Genomic DNA, 24,786 nt, shown 5'->3' with positions numbered 1-24,786 from the left:
CAACTTCACAAAGATACTCTGGAATTGACAGGCATTTAGAAAAATGACTAGATATATTATATACTTGTGGACTGTAGATTACTCAGAGAGAGTGTAAAAACTGTATGCCATTTTGGTTAAAAAGGAGAGGTGACAGAGGAAAAGTGTAAAACAAATCAGGTTTGTTATTCAGTAACAGCTTTTATAAAGATTACATGAGAAAGGAAGAGGCTGAAATCAGAAACTAAACTCTGGTTTTAAATTAGCTACTTTGTACACAATGGAAAGATTTTGAACTTTGGTGTCAGGTAGATCTAATCTGTAAACACAACTCTGCTCCTCATGAGCTGTAGAATTTTGGGAAAGGTACAGAGTCTCAGTCCCTTCATCATAAACTGATTACAATTACATGTACATCAGAGGTTTTTGTTTTGTTTTGTTTTTGGGTAAGGATTGAATATCACAATATATTTATAGCTCTTTGCACCACAAAGGAGGTGCTCAATAAGGGCACCTGAATAATGAAATATTATCATTATTGCCTAATTCTTTACCTTTGAGTTAGTCCTATTTCCTTTGCAGTAAGACAACTTAATGGGTAGTACCATTGACACTGTACAGATAGACAAACCTACGTTAAGCCAGTGACTGGTGAATTTATTTGAATACATATTGAAATGTAAGCACTCTGTTACCTTCTTATTGATCACAGTAAAACTATTACAGTATTTGCGTAGAAGGTATAATTGTCACTAACTGGTACCACAAAGTACTACTTGTCATTATCTAATACTAGAGGCCTGGTGCACAAAATTCGTGCACTGTGGGGGAGTCCCCAAGCCTGCCCCCTCTCACAGACTGGGAGACTTCAGGGAATGTCCTACTGACGGGAAGCGGGCCTAAGCCACAATCTGGCCTTCCTCTGTGGGAGGTGACTGGGCTGATCAGAGGAAGGCACCAGCCCCATCACCCCACTGCTGCTGCCATGGTCACAGCCGCCAAGGTGTTTTCATCAACATGGACTCCAGTCCCTTCACCATGAAAAAAATGACAACTTTCTTTAAGCACTTTCAAGATGTGTCTTTCATAGGATATGACATTTCTTTTTTTTTCTTTTTTATTCACCTGAGGATATGTTTCCTTTGTTTTCTAGAGAAGAGAGAGGGAAATACAGAGAGAAACATCAATGTGAGAGGGACACTTCGATTGGTTGTCTCGTGCATGAGCCCTGGCCAGGGAGGAGCCTGAAACCTAGGTGTATGACCTTGATCAGAATTGAACCCAGACCCTGCGATTGGCAGGTCGAGGCTCTATCCACTGAGCCAAACTGGCTAGGGTAAAATATGAAATTTCTTAGCCCCTCCAGCAGCAGACCTTAGCTTTTCTTCCAGGAGTGTGGTGGAAAAACCCTAGATCACCTTCTTGGATTCTTATTACTCAAATTACCAAGAACACTGTGAGAGGCAGCTTACAGGGAGCTTAGCCAATGAGCCTTCAGAAAAGGTGTTTCCTCTGCAGCTCATGCACAGAGGACCCCCTGCATTGTGTCCCCAGGGCTTCTGTCTGCTGGGCCGGGGGTGTGTCCTAAGCCATTTGGAGGCAGCTCTGAGCATGGCCCCAGCCCAGTGTCTGTCCACTTGGGGTGTTCCAAGTCGTGCTGTGGCGGCTCAGAGCTCACCCCCAACCCAATGCCCACTTTCTTTCAGCTGGGCTTCTGTCTGCTGGCCCAGGGGCATGTCCCAAGCACGCAGAAGTGGCTCTGAGCAGCCCCCCGCCCAGCATCTGTCTGCTGGGCATGTCCCAAGTCTTGAGACAGTGGCTCAGAGCACGTCCCCGGCCCAGCAGCCCAGCATTCTGTCTGCAGCCCTTCCTCCCTCTGCAGCCTGGGAGTGGGACGCTAGCACCCCGCCCTGGCGCTATGGACACTGCCTTTTTGTAGCGGAGTGATGGTTAATTTGCATATTACTCTTTCATTAGATAGGATTAGCAAAGCAATTAGTATTATAATTGGTGCTATTTTTACAATTTGATGTTGAAAGTTCTCCTAGTATGTAAACTAAATAAAACTGATGGGGAAAGCCAAGACTGCTGATGGCATAAATAACATAAGAAATGGAAAGCTGATATTCTTCTATCTAGATGTGGCTCATATTTATAGCCTGTAAAGAGACAGAGTGAAGAAAGGTACATTTCACTCCACCTGATTAAAAAGTTCACATTTATAAAGTGATTGTAAATTCTTCACTCATCCAACCTGCCAGTGCTACTCTATACCCCCAGTGAAAAGATCTGTGTTATGAACTATCAGTCGCAATAAGAAAAGTCCCAGGTACCTGAGTACCTCATACCCTAAAAATACATACAGACTACAGATATGTGAAAGAAAAATATGGAAAAACATAAATACGTTTAAACTAATAATTATAAAATCAGAAAAATTGTAAATAAATAATAGAAACAAAATTGAATTATACAAACAAACCTGAGGTGAATTCTGATTTTGTCTTCATTTCAGATCTGGGTTCTGTTGGCAAACCCACTGAGTGCTTCGGGTTCTGAGCTGTTTTTGCAGGTATTTCTATTTCAGCAGAGCTTTCTAGCTGTTTAGCAAAAAGATTTTCCTCATGAGTAAATCATTTTATTAAAAGAATGAAATATTTTATAAAAGTTTAGCATGCAAAGGTATTATGTTCCTTCATCTTTTTGTAATTCTGTTGTTGACCTCTGTCCAGGACTCCCATTACAAGCCAACACCCACCCAAATAAAACTTTTGGTCCCTTTAAACTCCACCTTATTTTTTTCTTTAGGTTCAGGAAGTGACTCCTTTTTGTTGTTTTTTGTCCACAGTGATTTAACTGCTTCATAAATGTTTTGACTTGTAGCATATGCCTTTTTCCCAGCGACCTAATTAAAACAAAAAGTGAGACAAATGACCTATTTTTAAGAGTTAAAATAAGAAGTATTAAAAATATGTGTCAGGTATTTTATATTAATACCCAAGTTAGAAACAACAGAAAGTATATGAATGAATTTTTAGATGATATAATACAAAGCCAAGCCCCATTTTCTAAATCTTATATGAAAAGTTATTTGCCTCATGTAAAAGGCTAAAAAAAGTATATAGTTAGTACAACACCAAGAGTGAATCCTAATGTAAACTATGAACTTCGGGTGATAATGATGTGTCAATGTAGGTAGGTTCATCAACTGTAACAAATGTAGCAGTTTAGCAATGGATCAGAGGAAGCTATGCATGCATGGGAGCAGGAGTTGTACTGGAAATCCCTGTATCTTCACCTTCATTTTATTATAAACCTAAAACTGCTCGAAAAATAGTCTTAAAAACTGTATAGCTAGCACTCACACTGTGAATTTAAAACTAAACCATTTTTGTTATTTTGTTATGAACCTAAAACTGCTCTAAAAAATAGTCTTAAAATTTTATAGTTAGCAATCACACTGTGAATTTAAAGCAAAGCCAATTTAAGAGGAGTATGGGAAGGATAGTTTGAGATAATAAACAGCTGACTGAGAAAAGATTTTAACATGCTACAAGGTTAATGCTTCTGTTTAAATGTAATGTTGCTTTCTCAAGGTATAAAGAAAAAGAATCAATATATTTCTACAGAGAACAATACTCTTTTCTTTTTTTTTTCAGAAACATGAAATAAAAAGTGAACTACAAACACAAAAGCAGAGGCTAGGTTGCTGACTGAATTCTTGAAGCTGCTGTTACACTTTCATTTACATCTCTTCCTGTTTGAAAATCTGATTCCATCTTTCTTCTCCCATACTTATTTATGTTCCTTATGGTAAAGGTAATTTCAACAGCTATTGATTATTCACGTTTTAAAGATCTTTTGAGGAGCTTTCCAGAATTACAATTTCTATAAACAAACTTTTAAAAACCATGTTTTCTTCCATTAAGTAGAAATATTTTTATTATTTTTGCTAAATACATGCTACATTTAAGAAAAATAAATCCACTGGTATACAGAAAGCAGTCTTCCTCCCCCCAGCATAAGCTTTAACTGTTGCATGTATATTCTTCCTGAACTTTTACTCTTATACTAGAGGCCCAGTGCATGAAATTTATGCATGGGGGTGTGTGTCCCTCAGCCCAGCCTGCACCTTCTCCAATCTGGGACATCCCTCTCACAATCCAGGACTGCTGGCTCCCAACTGCTCACCTGCCTGCCTTCCTGATTGCCCCTAACCGTTTCTGCCTGCCAGCCTGATTACCCCCTAACCACTCCCCTGCCAGCCTGATTGATGTCTAACTGCTCCCATGCCAGCCTGATTGCCCCTAACTGCCCTTCCCCTGCAAACCTAGTCCCCCCCAATTGCTCTCTCCTGCAGGCCTGGGTCCCCCCGCAACTGCCCTTCCCTGAAGGCCTAGTTGCCCCCAACTTTCCTTCTCTGCCAGCCTGACCAACTCTTATTGCCCTCTCCTGCAGGCTTGATTGCCCCCAATTGCCCTCCCTTGTAGGTCTGGTCCCTCCCAACTGCCCTCCCCTGGTGGCCTGATTGCCCACACCTGCCCTCCCTTGCAGGCCTGGTCTCTCCCAACTGCCCTGCTCTGCTGGCCATCTTGTGTCCACATGGGGTCAGGATCTTTGACCACATGGGGCAGCCATCTTGTGTTGTAGTGATGATCAATTTGCATATTACTCTTTTATTAGATAAGACAGAGGCCTGGTTCAAGGGTGGGAGCCAGCTAGTTTGCCCTGAAGGGTATCCCGGATCAGGGTGGGGGTTCTCTGGGGGCATGGGATGACCTGTGCAAGGGGCCTGTGGTGGTTTGCAGGCCAGCCACACCCCCAGCAACCCAAGCAGAGGCCATGGTATCTGGTATTTATTTATCTTCTATAATTGAAACTTTGTACCTTGAGCGGAGGCCAGGGTAGGGGAGGGCGGGCAACCCAAACCTCCTCCTCTCTCCAGCTTCGTGGCTGCTGCCATTTTTGTTTGAATTTACTTATCTTCTATAATTGAAACTTTGTAGCCTTGAGTGGAGGTCAGGGCCAGCCAAAGAGGGTAGGAAGCTTGACTTCCTCCATCGCTGGGGGCAACTTAAGCCTGCTGCTTGCTCCAGCTCTATGGCCACTGCCATATTTGTTGGGTTAATTTGCATACTCACTCTTGATGAGTGTGGCTTGTGGGCATAGTGGAGGTACAGTCAATTTGCATGTCTCTCTTTTATTAGATAGTATGTATAATATACTACAGGCCCAATGTACAAATTCGTGTACCAGTGGGGTTCCTTGGCCTCGCCTGTGGGATCGGGCCAAAGCCAGCTCTTTGACATCCCCCGAGGGGAGATTGTGTGAGGGCGCAGGCCAGGCTGAGGAATCCCAATGGTGCACATTCGAGGCTGGGGAAGGATGCAGGAGGTTGGCCAGCCAGGGAGACCACGGGAGGGCTCCAGGGCATGTCAGGACAGTCTTAATCAGTCCTCATCAGGCTGGACCCTAGCAGCAAGCTAACCTACCAGTTGGAGCGTCTGCCCCCTAGTGGTCAGTACATGTCATAGTGATTGGTCCACAGTTGACTGCCTGACCCCTGGTGATCAGTGAGTGGTTGAGCAGCCTTAGCATATCACACTAATATATTATGCTTTGATTGGTTGAACAGTTGACTGAATGACCGGGCACTTAGCATATTAGGCTTTTATTATATAGAATTATATACATTCACACAGAGCATTTTAAAACAAATGGAATGTAGCCCAATCCAAGATAGAGGCAAAGTAGATGGGAGTCATACACACCACTTCCTAGGATCAAACTGGAATTACAATTAAATTATAGAACAATCAACCTGACTAACCAACTGAAGATTATCTAAACAGATGTATTATACCCAAGAATTTACAGAAGAAGCCATATCAAAACAGGTAGAAAGGGCAGATATGTGTAAAGGGCTGCTTCTCCCTCCTCCCTTGAGCATGAGCTGAGATTCTGGAGGGATATCTCACCTGCAAAGATATGCTGAGGTTTGTGGTGTCTGAACAAGAAGCCAGGCTTCCCATCCCAGAGCACCAGAGCCAGGAAGAAGCAACCACATATCTAGCTGTGAAATTTGGTGGGGATTATGTCCACCAGGGAGATTTAGAGTCTGCTAGGGACACAGGTGTTCTCTTAAAGGGCCAATGCACAAAATCTCATTCACAGCCACTCACCCTGGGCTCCAGACTAAATTTAGTCTGGCAGAGCAGACTAAATTCCAATGAGCAGATACTGGATTTTGTAGCTCTAGGGAGAGATCTGTAGGGCCAGCCTCCAGAATCCCTGTGCTGAGTCCATCTCCCACACCACAGATAACATCTTTCTTGGGTGGAACACTTCCTTCATTAGGACATCAGTCTAGGGGAATGCATAGCCCCAGCCTCTAGAGTCTCTGTTGCCCTACCCTATAGAGCAGTGTTTCCCAAAGTGTGGTATGCATACCCCAGGGGTACGGGAAGAGTTTGGTAGGGGTACGTGTTGCATCGGAGTTTGGTGGGGATATGCACTGCACTGTGCTTAGCTGCGCCTAATTCTACGTTCTCATGAGTACGAGGGGTACTCAGCGTTACGAAAATTATAGAAGGAGTACACTTTTGTCAAAAGTTTGGGAAACACTGCTATAGAGCATCACCTTGTGGAAGTGTCAGTTGCCAAGGTTGGTTGTATTGATTTGGGCAGACTCAGGCTGTCAGTGAGTGAGTTTTGTGGTTTTGAGGTAGAGCCCATTACGCACACTTTCTGGTGAACCTGACAGGTGCCTAACCCTCACAGGAGATACTCTAGCCCCACACTTTAGGCTCTGGGTGGCCCTACCCTCCCTAATCCTGTGCCCACTGCCCTGATGAACATGGGCTCCCCAGGAGTTCTAGGAATAAGCCAAGACAAACTGAATAGTGTGGCTCTGGGGTAGGGGCCACTACCCCAACCTTCCCAGACTGACCAGCACCACTCCCTCATGGGAGGTCTACTAGTTCAACCTTCATGATTCCCAGCAGTCCTGCCCTGGTTAGCTTGGGCTATTGGCAGAATCTGGAGCAGATTGAGTTTTGTAGCTTTAGGATAGGGGAAATTTTTCCCTTACACATCTGATCAGTGCAGAGCCCTCCCTTTACATAGCCAACTCTTGGTCTCTTTGGACCTGATAAACTCTGTAGGATTCACCCTGATGACTCTGAGACCCTATCCCACCACAAAGGTCTGCTGGCACCTGGGGGTGGCAGCTAGACTTGATATACCTTGTGACTTTTCTTAGTGGCCTCAATCCAAGCACTGGCACTGAATTTGAACTATCAATCTGGTGAACACAACTATCCCCTACCTGGTGATTCAGCTTCATCCTTCCAATGCACACACAGGCCCAGCAGAGGCACCCACAAACTGTGGACTGCTTTGTAGCATCAAAAAGGCTACTCAGAGCCAGTCACAAGCAGTGTCTGATATTGCTCTGCACCAGAGTCCCTCCAAAGAGGCTCCCAAAACAATAAGACAATGACCAACTTCAGATAACAACAGGGCAGGGTCAAGTTAGCTTCATAAATGGCATATTGAAAAGAAATTGCAGCAGGCACCTGCCCCTACTGAGGTGAATTTCACTTGGTGTGGTCAGCACCTGCAGAGCAGTTGTACACTGTGGTCAGGGCTAACCCTAACACTAAGCCATTCTGAATGTCAAACCCATGCATGAATGAGCCAAAAGCAATCAAGATTCAATTAAAAAAGGGAGCACTCACAAAACCCACAAAGGATATTTTTGAAGCACCCAGCTCAGGTGATCAAGGAGTCTGTGCTACTGGATCCCAAATGAAACTTTCTACATAAAGCCACCTTGCCGAGACTGGGAAACACAGAAGATCTGCCTAATACATAAAACATACACAAAAGAGGCAGCTAAAATGAAAACACAAAGACACGTGTCCCTAATGAAAGAATAGGAGGAATATCCCAAAACAGCAAAATGGAGGCAAGCAATTACCAGATATAGAGTTAAAAATATAATGGTTATTAGAATGTTCAAGGAACCTAGTGAAAACTTCAACAATGTGAAAAAGGACATAAAAACCATAAAGAAGAACCAGTCAGAAATGAAGAATACAGTTTCTGAAATGAAAAATTCACTCAAATGAATAAACAGAACGTTGGATGAAACAGAGGATCAAATCAGTGATTTGGAAGATAAGGTAGCAGGAAACATCAAATCTGAGCAGCAAAAATTAAAAAAAAAAAAAAGTAAATGGCAGAGATAACTGGGAATGCAAGAAAATGGAGAGGACCATAGTATGATATGGCACCTGCCCCTATCTATACTCTATCATTGATTTGGAAACCCAGAGGGCTTCAGCTTCTAGAAGTATTCCTGGGGGGGGGGGGGGGTCCAAAATGGTGGCAGAGTAAGTGAAAGCTACACTGACATTCTCCCAGGACCAGTTTGGAATTACAACTAAAATACAGATAAGTCATCCTGAATAACCAATTGAAGGCTGGCTGGAGAGAACCCTTAAAATCAAGGACATAAGGTGGAGGCCACATTGGGACTAGTAGGAAGTAAGGAGACGCAAGAGGGCAGGCCAGGCTCACAAGCAGCAGCTGAAGTTTAGAGAGATATCTCAGCTATGGGGGGTTCCCACTGAGAACTCTGGGGACTAAATCCCAAGTTAGGCTCCCCTGCTAAGCATAACAGAACCATGAAACGTGCCCACATAACATCTGGCTGTGAAAAGCACAGAGGATTCTGTCCAGCAGGAAAAAATGGCAAGAATCACAGGCACCCTCTTAAAGGGCCAACACACTAAATTGTGTGTGCAGACACCTTGGGCTCTGGCAGAGAGAGGGAAGAGTGTACTAGAACAGTATGAGGAGAGTCTCAGGTTGGTGGCTCTAGGAAGAGAGCTTTGGGCTGAGTCATTCCCTCATGCTGCAGAAGTCATATTTCTCAGGCAAAGCTTTCCCATCAATGCAGCTTTAGCCTGGGGGAAGAAATTGCCCCACCCATTAGAAACCTCCTCTACCAATCCTTTGGAGTTGATGCTCTGCTAAGGACTACAACCTGAAGCTCCTTTAGTGAGGGAGACTAACAATCAACTTACAAGCATAGGTGGTTCTCTGATTATTTGAGTAGTTGCCTGTCCTACTTCTGGCCCCAAGGCTAGGAAATCACACTTCTGTGCTTGCTTGGTCATTTCTTTACACATCCAGCCCCAGCAGAGGGAGCCACAAGATGTGAATCAATTATTGCTCCAAACAGGGTACTCAGGTCCAGTAACAAACAGTGGCTGACACTGGCCTGCACCAGAGACCTTTGAAGAGGTCCCAAACCAACAAAGCTAGTGGCTAGCTTAAGACAACTACGGAGCAGGATCTAAAAAGCTTCACATGCAGTATGTCCACAGGAAGATACTGGCAGGCTCCAAACCCTGCAGAGGTGAATTCCACATCCTATGATAGGCACCTGAACAGGAGTGTGCACACTGTGTTAGGGTTTGAGCCTCACTGACAGCCAGCCTGTGAGTGGAGCACAAGCACTAGCCAATAGTAATCAAAACTTAATTACAACAGGAGTGTCACACAAAGCCCACAAGGGACACACTTAGAGAACCTAGGTTAAGTGATCAGGAAGACTGGTCACCAACTATATAAGTCCAACATACAAAGACTGGGAGTCATAGTAGATCTACCTAATACATAGAAACAAACTCAAACAGGCAGCCAGAATAGGGAGACAGAAAAACAAGCCCAGAATGAAAGGACCAGAGAATCTCCAGAAGAGGAGCTCAATAAAATGGAGATAAACAATTTATAAGAGTATCGAGTAATGACTTTAACGATGCTCAATAGCATGAAAAATACCATAGAAATTATGAAAAATAACCAGTCAGAAATGAAGAATGACATAGCAGAATAAAAAATACGGTGGAAGGAATAAACAGCAGATTTGAAGAAGCTGATTATCGAATCAGCAAATTAGAAGACAGGGAAGAAAAGAATTACTCAATCAGAGATGCAAGACAATAACAATTAAGAAACATGAGGATAGTTTAAGGTAGCTGTGTGACAACAATGCAATGTAACAATATCTGCATCATATAAAAACAGAAGGATAAGAAAATGAGCAAGTAGCCATTATGCTCAATTAATATTTGACGAAGGAGGAAAGAGCATACAATGGAGTCAAAACAATCTCTTTAATAAATGGTGCTGGGAAATTTGGACAGATACATGCAAAAAATGAAACTAGACCACCAACTTACATCATACACAAAAATAAACTAAAAAAGGACAAAGGACTTAAGTTTAAGATGGGAAACAGTAAAAATATTAGAGGAATCCACAGGCAGAAAAATCTCAAACATGCTGAAGCAATATCTTTACAGACACAGCCCTAGGGCAATGAAGACTAAGGACAAAATAAATAAATGGGACTATATCAAAATAAAAAGTTCCTGCACAGCAAAAAACAAACAAACAAACAAACAAATAAACAAACAAAATAAACCCACCATCAACAAAACAACAAGAAAGCCCACTGCTTGGGAGAGCATATATGGCAATGATATTTCTGATAAGGGTTTAATCTCCAAAATTTACAGAGAACTCATACAACTTAACAAAAGGAAGATAAATGATCCAATTAAAAAAATGGTCAAAGGATCTGAATAGACACTGTTTTGAAGGAGGACATATAAAAGGCTCAGAAACATATGAAAACATGCACAAAGTCACTAATCATCTGAGAGATGCAAATCAAAATGAGATACCATCTCACAGCTGTCAGAATGGTTGTCATCAACAAATCAACAAATGAGAAAAAAAAATGGCAGCGATATAGACAGGTGCAGAGCCTTGTCCCGGAGCAGAAAGAAAGAACAGCTGAGGGTAGCACGGGGAGTATTTGTTGGTGAGTTAAGGGACAGCTGTCCTCCAGGAGAAGGTGGGGGACTGTTGGATGGGGTTCCCCTGACAGGGCAGCCCCCACTGCTGCTGGTTCTTCTATCAGAACTGTGGGCTTGGACTTGGAGACAGTGCCATCTTGAAGGGGAAAGTGGATCTTGTTGGAGGACTGAAAAGCTACAACTGTGGCAACCACTAAACAGCTGTGAGCCCCATAACACAGGGCCCAACTGACACAAACACGCAGATTCAGAGAAGCTCTGCATCCCACCATGGAAAGGTCAGATTTTGCCTGGGATAAGGTGAGTTCTCTGGTCCCAGTGGGAGAGAGAAATGCATACTTTGTGGGAGCTGGAGGACCGGGGAAGTTGGTATCTAGAAAAATCCATGGATGTTGGGGCTGGTGTGATTCGTGAATGTAGAAGTGGGTCCTCAGAGCTGCTAACATAGGAGATCTCTGAAATGTGGCCCATTTTGTTCTGACCTAAAAGGACATCCTAGGAGTCCTAAAAGTGTTCCGGCTGCTTAGACCCAAGGGGGAAAGGACTGTGCAGACTTGCCCGCAGCCCCGTTGTTCACACACTTGGACTTTTCCTTTTTAAATCCTTGCTTCTGATTCCTAAACCCAATACATAGGATCACCCAGTTGGGACATTCTGGGAGACTGCAGGGGAAAGTTGTTTTTCTGGAACCTGGAGATTGGAGTGGGGAATGACCATCAGAGAGCCAGCTCTGAGGGAGCCCACTCCCACACACCGGTATTGAGTGCCACAGGAAAAGAAGGCTCTAAACACAGGCTAGAGAGGCCATATATAGACCCGGAAGTCAATCCAGAAACACTGCCACCCAAGGACTGAATTACAAATTGACTCTTATGTAATCAAAAATAAAAGAATACAAGAAATTACGACATTGCCTGCTTAAAAATCAGGACTGGCTTACAATACTGAGGAACAGTGAAACACAGCTATCTGCAACACTGTCCTACTGGGAAACAGGCTTGCCAAACCGCAATTTTATTTTTTTAAATATTTATTTTTTATTTTTATTTTCTTCACTTTTAATTAAGAAACTATTTAAAAAAATTTTTTCCTCACTTGATTTTACCTTTTTTAATTATTACATTGTTATTTTCAATCAGTATTATTACTACTACTATTTTACCTTTTTTTTAAGTGCCATTTTATTTTCTCTTTATTTTACTTTGGGATGAGTGTTCTACACTATTTTCATCTTTCCTTTAGCATCGTTTTACTCTATCTCAACTCTACCTTTATGCCCTCACTCTTTTCCCCTTTTGGTGTCCTCTTTCCTTTTCCTGCTTTAGATTTTCCCTATTCTTTGTTTACCTGTTAAAATTTCACCCTACTTATATATCTAATTTCCAATCCCCTGCTCCAAGTCCATACACACCTCTCTCTTCTCTGTCTTAACTATCCAAAAAAATTGTTTTTTCTCTCTGTCCTTATGTTGTTATTTGCTTGGATGATGATTATATCAATTCTACATGCTTTTTTGTGAGATTGTTTTGCTTATTCTTTTTTGTCTTTTTTTTTCTTTCTTCTGTTTGCCCTCGCCTGACTTGATAGATGTTGTTGTTTGTAGTTTGTATTAATCTCCACGTACTTGTTGCTGGCATTTGCTGGGATTAGTGGCTGTTCTCTTGGAGTTTTTCTCCTCATATATATATATATAATTTGTTACCCTTTTCTTTCTTAGTCTCTTCATTTTGTCTTACTTTTTTTTCCTTTTCCCAATTAAATTTTGGCACTCCTTTTTTCTTTTTCCTCTTCATTATTTCCTATCTCTAATTTAGCTTTCTCTGGTGGTCACCTTTATTGGGGGTTATTAATATCGTGAATACTTTTATGTTCAGGGCCTTGTATTTTGTACTTAGTTGTGTTGTGTTTTGTGCCTTTAAATCAATGCAGAAGAGGGAGAACTACATAACCAGACATCCAGACATCCAGACATCCAGAAAAGAAAGACCATAGGGAGACAAAGAAACAGCCTGCATATAAAAGAAAAGCAGGCATCACCAGAAAAGGAAGTAAACAAAATAGAGGCAAGCAACATGTCACAGAAAGAATTCAGAGAATGGGCATAAGGAGGATGAATAGAATGGAACACAAATTCGACAATATGAGAAAGAACCAAAGGGAAATGAAGATCCAAGAAGAAATGAAAAATGATATCGCTGCTGTAAGAACTCAATAGAAAGCATCAGGAGTAGACTAGAAGAAGTAGAGGACTGCATCAGTAAGCTAGAAGACAAGGTGGGGAAAAAATACCCAATTAGAGCAGCTTCAGTAAAAAAAAAAATTGAAAAGCAGGAGGAGAACCTAAGGGAACTTTGGGACAACACAAAACAAAACAACATCCATATAATAAGGGAGCCAGAAGGAGAGGAAAGTGAGCAAGAAATAGAAAACCTGTTTGAAGAAATAATGACAGAAAACTTCCCTGATATAGCGAAGAAAAACCCCACACATATCCAAAAAGCTCACAGAGTCCCAAGCAAAATGAACCCCAAAAGACCAATGCCAAGGCCATTATGATTAAATTTGCAAACGCCAATGACAAAGTAAGAATCTTAAAAGGAGCCGAAACCGGTTTGGCTCAGTGGATAGAGCATCGGCCTGCAGACCGAAAGGTCCCAGGTTCGATTCCGGTCAAAGGCATGTACCTTGGTTGCGGGCACATCCCCGGTAGGGGGTGTGCAAGAGGCAGTTGATCGATGATTCTCTCTCATTGATCTTTCTAACTTTCTAACTCTCTATCCCTCTCTCTTCCTCTCTGTAAAAAATCAATAAAATATATTTTTAAAAAAGAATCTTAAAAGCAGCCAGTCAGAGACAGAAAGTCACATACAAAGGAACCCCCATCAACTAGCAACTGATTTCTTAACAGAAACTCATCAGGCCAGAAGGGAATGGAATAATATATACAAAGTCATGCAAAGGAAGGGTCTGAATCCAAGAATACTGTACCCAGAAAGGCTATCAATCAAAATTGAAGGTGAAATCAGGAGCTTCATGGACAAAAAAGGACTAAAGGAATTTATCACCACGAAACCAGCAATTCAAGAAATGTAAACGGTCTGTTGTAAAAAAAAAAAAAAAAAAAAAAAAAAAAAAAAAAAAAAAAAAAAGTGAAAAGGGAACACAGGGTAAAGAATAAAAATGGTGAAAAATAAGTACCTAACAATAATAGCTTTAAACGTAAATGGCTAAATGCCCCAATCAAAAGACACAGGGTAATAGATTGGATAAGAAAAAAAGACACATATATCTGCTGTCTACAAGAAACCCACCTCAGAAAAAACACCACATATACTTAGGGTAAAAGGATAGAAAAATATTTTTCAGAAAAATTGAAATGAAAAAAAGGTGGGGTAACAATACTGATATCTGACAAAATAGATCTCAAAGTGAAGGACATAACAACAGATCAGGAAGGCCACTTCATAATACTAAAGGGAGCAATCCAACAAGAAGAAATAACCCTGGTAAACATATATGCACCCAATACAGGAGCATCCAAATACATACATAACTCCTGGAGGATACCAAGGGAGAGACTGACAGCAATATACTCATAATAGGAGGCTTTAATATCCCACTATTATCATTGGACAAATCCTCTAAACAAAAAATCATAAAAGAAACATAAATCCTAAATGACTCGTTAGAACAGATGGAATTAATTGACATCTTCAGAACATTTCACCCCAAAGCCACAGAATATACATTCTTCTCAAGTGCACTTGGGTCATTTTCAAATATTGCCCATATGTTGGGATATAGGCAGTCTCTTCAAAGTCAAGAAGATAGAAATCATATCAAGCATCTTCTAAGATCACAGTGGCATAAAACTGGAAATAAACTACAATAAAAAACAATACAAAAAAAAATCAAACACATGGAGAGTAAACAGCATTCTATCAAACAATGATTGGGTTACAACAGAGATTAAGGAAGAAATTAAAAATATCATGACAACAAATGACAATGAAAACACAACAATCCAAAATCTATGGGACACAGCAAAAGCAGTCTTGAGAGGGAAGTTCAGAACTCTACAAGCCTACTGCAAAAAATAAGAAGCAACGGTAATAAATTACCTAACCCTACAACTCAAAGAGTTAGAAAGAGAGCAACAAGAAAAGCCCAGTGTAAGCAGAAGGAAGGAAATAATAATGATCAGAGTGGAGATAAATGGCATAGAGACAAAAGATCAACAAAACCAAGAGTTGGTTTTTTAAAAGGATAAACAAGATTGATGAACCTCTATCCAGGCTCACCAAGAAGCTAAGAGAGAAGATCCAAATAAACAAAATCAGAAATGAAAGAGGTGAAATAACAACACACCCCACAGAAATACAAAGTATTGTTAACACTATGAACAACTTTATTCCAACAAACTGGACAACCTGGAGGAAATGGACATAGTCCTAGAAAAACATAACCTTCCAAAAATCAATCAGGAAGAATCTAAAAATCTCAATAGGCCAATAACTATAGAAGAAATTGAAGCAGTTATCAAAAAACTTCCGGCAAAAAAAGCCCAGGGCCAGACTGCTTCACAGGGGAGTTATACCAAATATTCAAGGAAGAACTAAAACCTATCCTCCTCAGACTATTCCAAAAACTTCAAGAGAAAGGAACACTTTCAAGCTCATTCTATGAAGCCAGAATTACCCTAATACCAAAACCAGATAAAGACAACTCAATGAAAGAGAATTACAGGCCAATATCCCTCATGAACATAGATGACAAAATCCTCAACAAAATTCTAGCAAATCGGATCCAGCAGTATATCAGAAAGATCATACACCATGACCAAGTAGAATTTATCCCATGGATGTAAGGATGGTGCAATACCCGCAAATCAATAAACGTGATATATCACATAAACAAATTTTTAAAAATATTTCTTATTGCTTTCAGAGAGGAACAGAGAGGGAGAGATATAGAAATATCAATGATGAGAGAGAATCATTGATTGACTGCTTCCTGTACACTGGGGATTGGGATTGAGCCTCAATTTAGGCATGTGCCCTGATCAGGAATCAAACCCTGACCTTCTGGTTTTGATGCTTAACCACTGAGCAACAATGGGCAAGCCCAAAACTGTTTATCTTTCCTGTCATGGATTGGAAATGTCACCATTATCATTTACTAAAATCTCATCACATAAACAAATTGAGAAATAATAATCACATAGTCATATCAATTGATGCAGAAAAACATTTGAAAAAAATCCAACACCCCTTCTTGATAAAAACTCTCAGCAAAATGGGAATTGAGGGATCATACCTCAACATAATAAAATACATATATGACAAACTCACAATCAACATCATACTCTATGGGCAAAATTTAAAACCATTTCTCCTAATAACAGGAATAAATCAGGGATGCCCATTTTCACCATTTCTGTTTGACATAGTACTTAAAGTACTAGCCATTGCAATTGACAAGAAGAAATTAAAGGCATACAAATTGGAAAAGAAAATGTAAAACTTTTATTCACAGATGACATGATATTGTACACAGAAAACCCTAAAGACTCCATCAAAAAATTATTAGACTTTATTAATGAATTCGGCAATGTAGCAGGATACAAAATCAATGCCAAGAAATCTATGGCATTTCTATACACCAATAGTGAACTTACAGAAAGAGAGATTTAAAAAAAAAATCTCATTTACCATTGCACCATAAAAATTAAGATACCTAGGAATAAACCAAACTAAGGAGGTAAAAGACCTTTACTTGGAAAACTACAGGACATTGAAAAAAATGAGATAGAGGAAGACATAAACAGATGGAAGAACATACCATGTTCATGGATTGGTAGAATAAACATCATTAAAGTGTCCATACTACCAAAAGCAATCTATAGATTCAATGTACTCCCCATTAAAATGTCAACGGCAAATTTCACAGACCTAGAACAAACTGTCCAAAAAATTCATCTGGAATAAAATAAAAGACCCCTAATAGCTACAGTAATACTGGGAAAGAACAAAAAAGTAGGTGGGATCTCAATACCAGATTTCAAGCTGTATTACAAAGCCACTGTTCTCAAAAACAGTTTGGTACTGTCACAAGAACAGATATATAGATTAATGGAATAGAATACAAAACCCAGAAATTGACCCAAACCACTATGCTCAATTAATATTTGACAAAGGAGGCAAAGACATAGAATGTAGGGAAGAGAGTCTCTTCAATAAACGGTGTTGGGAAAATTGGACAGATACATGCAAAAAAAAAAAATGAAACTAGACAATTAACTTACACCATACATAGAAATAAACTCAAAACATACAAAGAACTTAAGTTTAAGAAAGGAAACCGTAAAAATGTTAGAGGTATCCACAGGCAGTAAAATCTCAGACATATGCTGAAGCAATATCTTCATTAATAAAGCTCCTCAGGCAACAGAAACTAAGGAGAAAATAAACAAATGGGACTACATCAAAGTAAAAAGCTTCTGTACAGCAAAAGAAACCATCAACAAAATAACAAGAAAGCCCACTGCTTGGGAGAACATATTTGCCAGTGTTATCTCCAATAAGGGTTTAATCTCCTACATTTACAAAGAAGTCATACAACTTCATAAAAGGAAGATAAAGAACCCCATCAAAAAATGCACAATGGTCCTAAATAGAAATTTTTCAAAAGAGGAAATAAGGAAGGCTAAGAAACATATGCTCAAAGTGACTAATTATCTGACAGATGCAAATTAAAATGAAAATTCAGTATCATCTCACACCTGTCAGCATGGTTATCATCAACAAATCATAAGGACGGTAAGGGGTAAGGGGGAGAAATCAACCAAAGGACTTGTATGCATACATATAAGCCTAACCAATGGACACAGACAACAGGAGGGTAAAGGCATGAGTGGTGGGGATGGGGAGGGTTATGTGGGAATAAGGACACATATGTAACACCTTAATCAATAAAAACAAACAAACAAACAAACAAACAAATCAACAAATGACAAGTGCTGGTGAGGATGCGGAGAAAAAGAAACCCTTGTGCACTGGTGGTGGGAATGCAGACTGGTGCAGCCACTGTGGAAGATATAATAGTATGGAGTTTCCTCAAAAAACTAAAAATGGAACTCCCATTTGACCCAGTGATCCCACTTCTAGGAATATATCCCAAGAAACTAGAAACACCAGTCAGAAGGGATATATGCACCCCTATATTCACAGCAGCACAATTTACTACAGCTAAGATTTGAAAACAGCCTAAGTGCCCATCAGCAGATGACTGGATTAAAAAGCTGTAGTACATCTCACAATGGAATACTATGCTGCAATAAAAAAGAAAGAATTCTTACATTTGCAACAACATGGATGGAACTGTGGAGAGCATTATGTTAAGTGAAGTAAGCCAGTCAGAGAAAGATAAATATCACATGATCTCACTCATTTGTGGGATACAACAAACAACATAAACTGATGAACAAAAACAGATCCAGAGACAGAGAAGCATTGATCAGACCTTCAAACCTCAGAAGGGAGGTAGGAGAGAATGGGGGCTAGGGGGAGAGATCAATCAAAGAACTTGTATGCATGCATAAAAGCCTAACCAATAGACACAGATACCAAGGGGGTGAAGGCATGTGAGGGGGGGTATAATGGGGGACAAAGACACATATGTAATACCTTAATCAATAAAGAAAAAAAAAAATTTTTAAAAAGGACCCATATTATAGATATATACATTTCTATCTAATGTATACAAATATATATTCACATAAAATATCTAATATATATCTAATATATATATATATATATATATGTTATATTAGAATTCACCAAATATTTCATATGACATTGTTATGTGACAGTTAAAAGAAAGTAAGAGTCCAAACTCTAGAAATTTAAGTAACAATTATTTAACCACAAAAGAACTTTTAGGAATTCATATTAGTAACTCTTAACATATAAATTTTTATTTAAAGATAAGCAATTCTTTTTTTATATTTCCATCTGTGAAAGTAAATTGAATTTAATACTTTATTTATTTATTTATTTATTTATTTATTTATTGTTCTCTGGTGGTTATTTCTTTTTTTTTTTTTAAATATATTTTATTGCTTTTTTACAGAAAGGAAGAGAGAGGGATAGAGAGTTAGAAACATCGATGAGAGAGAATCATCGACCAGCTGCCTCCTGCACACCCCCTATTGGGGATGTGCCCACAGTCAAGGTACATGCCCTTGACCAGAATCGAACCCAGGACCTTTCAGTCCGCAGGCCGACGCTCTATCCATTGAGCCAAACCGGTTTCGGCAATACTTTATTTTTTAAATTCAAAATAAAATGCATACTATGATCTTGTTCTTATACACCCATCTATTTTTCTATCTCTACACAGGCATGAATAAATGAGTAGAATAACATTCTATCAAATTTTAACACTGATATTTTTCTGAATGGAAGAATTTCAGGGGCTTTGTTTTCTCCTACACTTTTTTTTTAATGCTTAAATTATTTAAGGATGAGTAGGTATCAATTTTATTTTAAAAACACATGCTATCATTAATGTAAACAAACAAAAAGAATCAGTGGCAGTATCATGCACTGGGAAGATAAAATGAACATGAAAGTACAACTGAAGCTGAAGAGAGCCCTAGACAAATTAGATACTGTGACATTTTCTGGGCCAGTTAACTGAGAAAGTTGAATGTAATGAGATCAAAGGTTGCTTTCTGTACTAATATTACATGAATTTAAGTAGCTAATCCTTCATCAATTTTAGGAAAGATTTAAAAAAGTAAATGTATTATTTTATTCATCAATTATCTCAAGTATAACAAGATTTAATGAATAATGTTCTGTTTGTTTCCTATATGCTTCTATAATTTAATTATATTACAAACTACAGAGGGTTCTATATCTTTGACATTTTAAAGTACTGAACACACATTTTTATTTACATCAATAATTTAAGAGATTCCATAATGATAAGTACAGAAAGCCCTTTTGGTAGCACTATACACTGCATCAGTGTAAGGGGGAAATTTTAAATATTGGTAATTAAAAGAAGAAGGAAAGAAAGAAAGAAAATACTGAATATTACAAAACTCTCCTCACTCAGAATCTGTGTTAAAAACAAAATAAAATACTGACACATGTTCTTAAAATTACTAGGAAAATATTTGGATTTGCAGATAAACAACAACAACAAAAAATGACAAAACAACCATAATATGGATTTTCATGGGAAATGTTACTTAGTTCCAGATGGTTTCAAAATTAGTTTATATATGTGTCTGTATTTATTTTCCACTTTCAGATGCCTCTGTTATCTTGTCTGGGTACCTACCAAATGGCTGTTTCTTACATTATGTTAATTTGTCCAAATGACAGCTGCCAGAAGGTATAATTTTCTGTTATTTGAATTTTACATAACTCTACAATAGAATGAATGGTATTTATTCCCGTAAATTCTTTTTAAAAATATTTTTATTGACTTCAGAGAGGAAGGGAGAGGGAGAAAGAGATAGGAACATCAATGATGAGAGAGAATCATGGATCGGCTGACTCCTATATGACCCCTACTGGGGATGGTGCCCGCAACCCCACCATGTGCACTGACCAGGAATCAAACTGTGACCTCCTGGTTAACAGGTCAATGCTCAACCACTGAGCTACAACCGGTTGGGCTATCCCCATAAATTCTAATTCAGCGTCTCTGAACTTAATCATCACATAGCATTTATAATGATGAATTATGTTGAAACAAATTCATCCTATTTATTTGTGATGATCACGTAGTTAGGAATGGCATTGCCATGCTGAGATGCTAATGTGATTCTGCCAATGTAAGAGATGATACTCAATAAATGTCTCTGAAAATTGAATGTGCTAGATACTGTATGACATTAAAATATTATCATACCAAGAATGTAAACAAATACTGAAATGCAGCTTTCACTTAAAACAACTTACCTTTGCAATTATTACGGACTGAACTGGGTAACAAACAGTTGCTCCTAAAGTGGCCAATCCCAATGGATAAGCAATTTTCTTAAATCTAGAACCTAAGAAATTTAAACAAACTATTAAACTCCTAATGGATACTACCAAAAACTTGATGCTTTTGTAATTTAATATTATCTTTATTCCCATTAAGCCATCACCCTATGTTAAATTACACATTAGGTAATAATACCAATCAAGATGTTCTTAAGGATCACAATTCAATTAATATATGTTAGTTTTCACATCCAATTTAAGAAAGTATTCTCAATCTAACATGATAATTACCTATACAAAGGTGATTGATGATTCATTCTTTTTTAAACTAGATATTTTTTCACATCCTAAGCCATGTTAAATTGAAATGGACTTTCTTTATATATCCTTTTATGATTAAGCGTTTAAGAAGGTGAAAGATCCACTTAACTAATCAGCTAAGGACTTTAAAAAGTATATAACTCCTTCATGTCATTAACTAGGAATAGTGAAGTAACCATTTAATAATTACAAGTAACGAGCTAATCAATTCATTTCTAAAAGTGTCTTATCTAAGCACCTAAGGGTCATTTTCAAACCATTTTGTACAGTAAAATCCTTTTCAAAACAAATCTTAGAGACAGACTGTCACTAGCAATTTCATATATAAAACCTATAAACTTGAAACCACTCTGATTAGCCCGCAGGAGGGAAGCCCAGTGTTGAGCACTACCTGCATAGCTTTTCCCTTCCCTATTCCTCATACCACTCCTAAACTTCCACCAAACGCCGGGTGCTGTAAAAACAGTTCGAAACCCATCACTCTAAGCCATAGCTTAATTCCAACAGACCATTGTTGCAAAAACAATATGTATCTTTAAATGCTTGTCTGGGTACCTTAGAATCTTTAAATATGATCTCCGTAGTTAGATGATGGGATTTGTAATTGGGGATAAGTACTTTAATTCTCTGGAACAACTCTTTACATCCCTTAATTTAAAATGAAACAGCCTATCTGATATATCAGGAAAGACTAAGGTGAAAAATATATGGCAGTGTTTGCAGGCAACTTTACAGTTTAGGGAAAGTGAAAACAAGTTTAAGGAAAACAAAACAGTTAAAACCGGTTTGGCTCAGTGGATAGAGCATCAGCCTGCAGACTGAAGGGTCCCAGATTCGATTCTGGTCAAGGGCATGTACCTTGGTTGCGGGCACGTCCCCAGTGGGGGGTGTGCAGGAGGCAGCTGATTGATGTTTCTCTCTCATTGATATTTCTAACTCTCTATCCCTCTCCCTTTCTCTCAGTAAAAATAAATAAATAAATAAATAAATAAATAAATAAATAAATAAATAAATAAATAAATGAATAAATAAATAAAGTTATCTGATAACAGATTCCAGACTGGTTCAGAGCTGTGACTTCCAACTCCATGTAATTTACTTTGGGGACAACGATTGACAACTTAGTTGTGGACAGTGGATGAATGAAAGGTGACCAAAATGACTACTGATGCTTAGAAAGGACTTGACTAAGGAGAGGAAGCAGTAATAATGCCTGCTGAGCGGTTTCTATAACCAGAGGTGGAAAATGGGAAAATACGAAATTCACCACATGCTTATGAAGAAAGTTATTTAAAGATATGGAAAAAAGGAGTTAATAGAGAAACCAAGACTGCCACTGTTAGGAAGGCCTGCTTGCCAGGCTGGCTCTTGTCTGGCATCTGGGTACTTGTTTGGTAAGCAGTTCCTTACAATGACAGTAAACATTCCCTGATTGATAAGGTGTTACACTGTGCCTAAATTGTTTGTATAAGTAATGTGGTTTATGATGAACTACTACTTTCCTTCTGGGAGTCTAGAATTTGCATAGATGCTAGACAGACAATAGGTACATGACCAGCCCCGATAATAACCTTGGTCACTCAGTCTCTAAAGAGCTTGATATCAATGACACGATGTTACAAGTCATTAGTGGAGGATTTAAGCACTTTATATGGCTCCACTGTGAGAGGACTCTTTTTAAAAAAATATATTTTATTGATACATAGAGGAAGGGAGAGAGATAGAGAATCAGAAACATAGATGAGAGAGAAACATCCATCAGCTGCCTCTTGCACACCCCCTACTGGGGTTGTGCCCACAACCCTTGACCGGAATCGAACCTGGGACCTTTCAGTCCTCAGGTTGACTCTCTATCCACTGAGCCAAACAGGTTTCGGCTATGTGAGAGGACTCTTGAAAACTTATACCTGGTTTCCTCTAAGCTGCGCCTCACGTGCCTTTTCCCTTTGCTGTTTTACTTTGCATCCTTTCAGTGTAATAAATCTTTGCAATAAATCTCAGTCTTCCTAGCTAATGGGAAAACTTGGAGGTGGTCTTAGGGACTCACTACCCAGGTAGTACGGTGGGAAGGAAGGACAAATTTGGTAGAGATATGGAGTGCAAGGAGGGTGGAAAGAAAGAAAATAAATCAAGTGTGATGTGCTAAAGGAAAGTGGCGAGTCACTTGCCTACTTTTCAAACTCCATTTTGAGTTGGCTGATGTCAGTTTCAGCAATCTCAGGATCAGGAGGGAATACATTTTTTTTCTCATATGTCAATATCTCTGTCTCAAATCCTTAATATAGCCTCCAGAAAATTGGTTGTTATGACTAAGCAAGGAAAAGTAGTTTGAGTGGTTAGTTTTACATTACTGTAAAACTCTCAAGATCTTTTTCTTTTTGCTAGCTAGAGATTCTTAAGACCTTTTAAAAATAGTTCTCTAGAAGATGGGAAAGAATACATTATAATATTAATAGGAATAGCTGTATTTTTTAAAATATTATTTTAAAATGATCTTATATAGATATAGAGTTGTGCAACCACCATTACAATCATGATATAAAATAGCTCTATTGCCGAAATCGGTTTGGCTCAGTGGATGAGAGCATCGGCCTGCGGACTGAAAGGTCCCAGGATCGATTCCGGTCAAGGGCATGTACCTTGGTTGCGGGCACATCCCCAGTAGGGAGTGTGCAAGAGGCCGCTGATTGATGTTTCTCTCACATCGATGTTTCTAACTCTCTATCCCTCTCTCTTCCTCTCTGTAAAAAAATCAATAAAATATATTAAAAAAATAAAATAAAATAGCTCCATTGCTCCTAAAAATATCTCATGCTATCTCTTTGTATTGACACCTTATCCCTATTCCTAACCCCTGGGAACCACAGACGTGCTTTTTGTCACAATAGTTTTGTATTTTTGAGAAAATCATACAATGGAAATCATACAATATTAAACTTTTTGGGAATGGCTTGTTCAACTCAGATTCAACAAGATTTTTGTGAGTATCAATGGTTCATCCTTTGTTGCCCAAGTAGTATTCCTTTTTATGATGTTCCACAGTTTAGTTAATTGCTGGAATACATTTAGACTATTTCCAACTTTTGGTGATTATGAATAGAGTTGCTATTAACATTTGTGTTCACCAAAACCGGTTTGGCTTAGTGGATAGAGTGTCGGCCTGCAGACTGAAAGGTCCCGGGTTCGATTCTGGTCAAGGGCATGTACCTTGGTTGCGGGCACATCCCCAGTGGGGGGTGTGCAAGAGGCAGCTGGTCAATGATTCTCTCTAATCGATGTTTCTAACTCTCTATCCCTCTTTCTTCCTCTCTGTAAAAAATCAATAAAATATATTTTAAAAAAATACACATTTGTGCTCATGTTTTTCATTTCTCCAGGGTAAATTCCCAAGAGTGGTGAGCATATCTTTAACTTTATGACAAACTTTTGACAAACTATTTTCAGAATGACTGCATCATTTTGTATTCCCACCAATAGTGTCTGAGAGTTTCAGTGGCTCTAAATTCTCAAATATACTTGGTATGGTTAGTCTTTTAAATTTAATTTTATCATATTTTTTGTGTGTGGGGTGGAAGGCTGGAGGAGTG

At 39.1% G+C, this 24,786-nt stretch overlaps 1 protein-coding gene across 1 annotated transcript in view; it reads right to left on the bottom strand.

Annotated features, from left to right (window-relative positions):
- The window catches only part of APOOL (apolipoprotein O like), a 78,631-nt gene that overhangs the window by 5,767 nt on the left and 48,078 nt on the right, over positions 1-24,786 (bottom strand). The window contains exons 6-8 of the mRNA XM_084869750.1: positions 20,852-20,943; positions 2,771-2,884; positions 2,462-2,579 (exon numbers count right to left, since the gene is read on the bottom strand). Of these exons, the coding sequence (XP_084725876.1) occupies positions 2,462-2,579; positions 2,771-2,884; positions 20,852-20,943 (324 nt within the window). The remainder of the gene's footprint in view (positions 1-2,461; positions 2,580-2,770; positions 2,885-20,851; positions 20,944-24,786) is intronic.

This window comes from Pipistrellus hanaki (genome assembly GCF_964339955.1).
Source record: "Pipistrellus hanaki genome assembly, chromosome: X".
Taxonomy (NCBI): Eukaryota; Metazoa; Chordata; class Mammalia; order Chiroptera; family Vespertilionidae; genus Pipistrellus; species Pipistrellus hanaki.
This window is presented reverse-complemented; position numbering and strand designations above follow the sequence as displayed.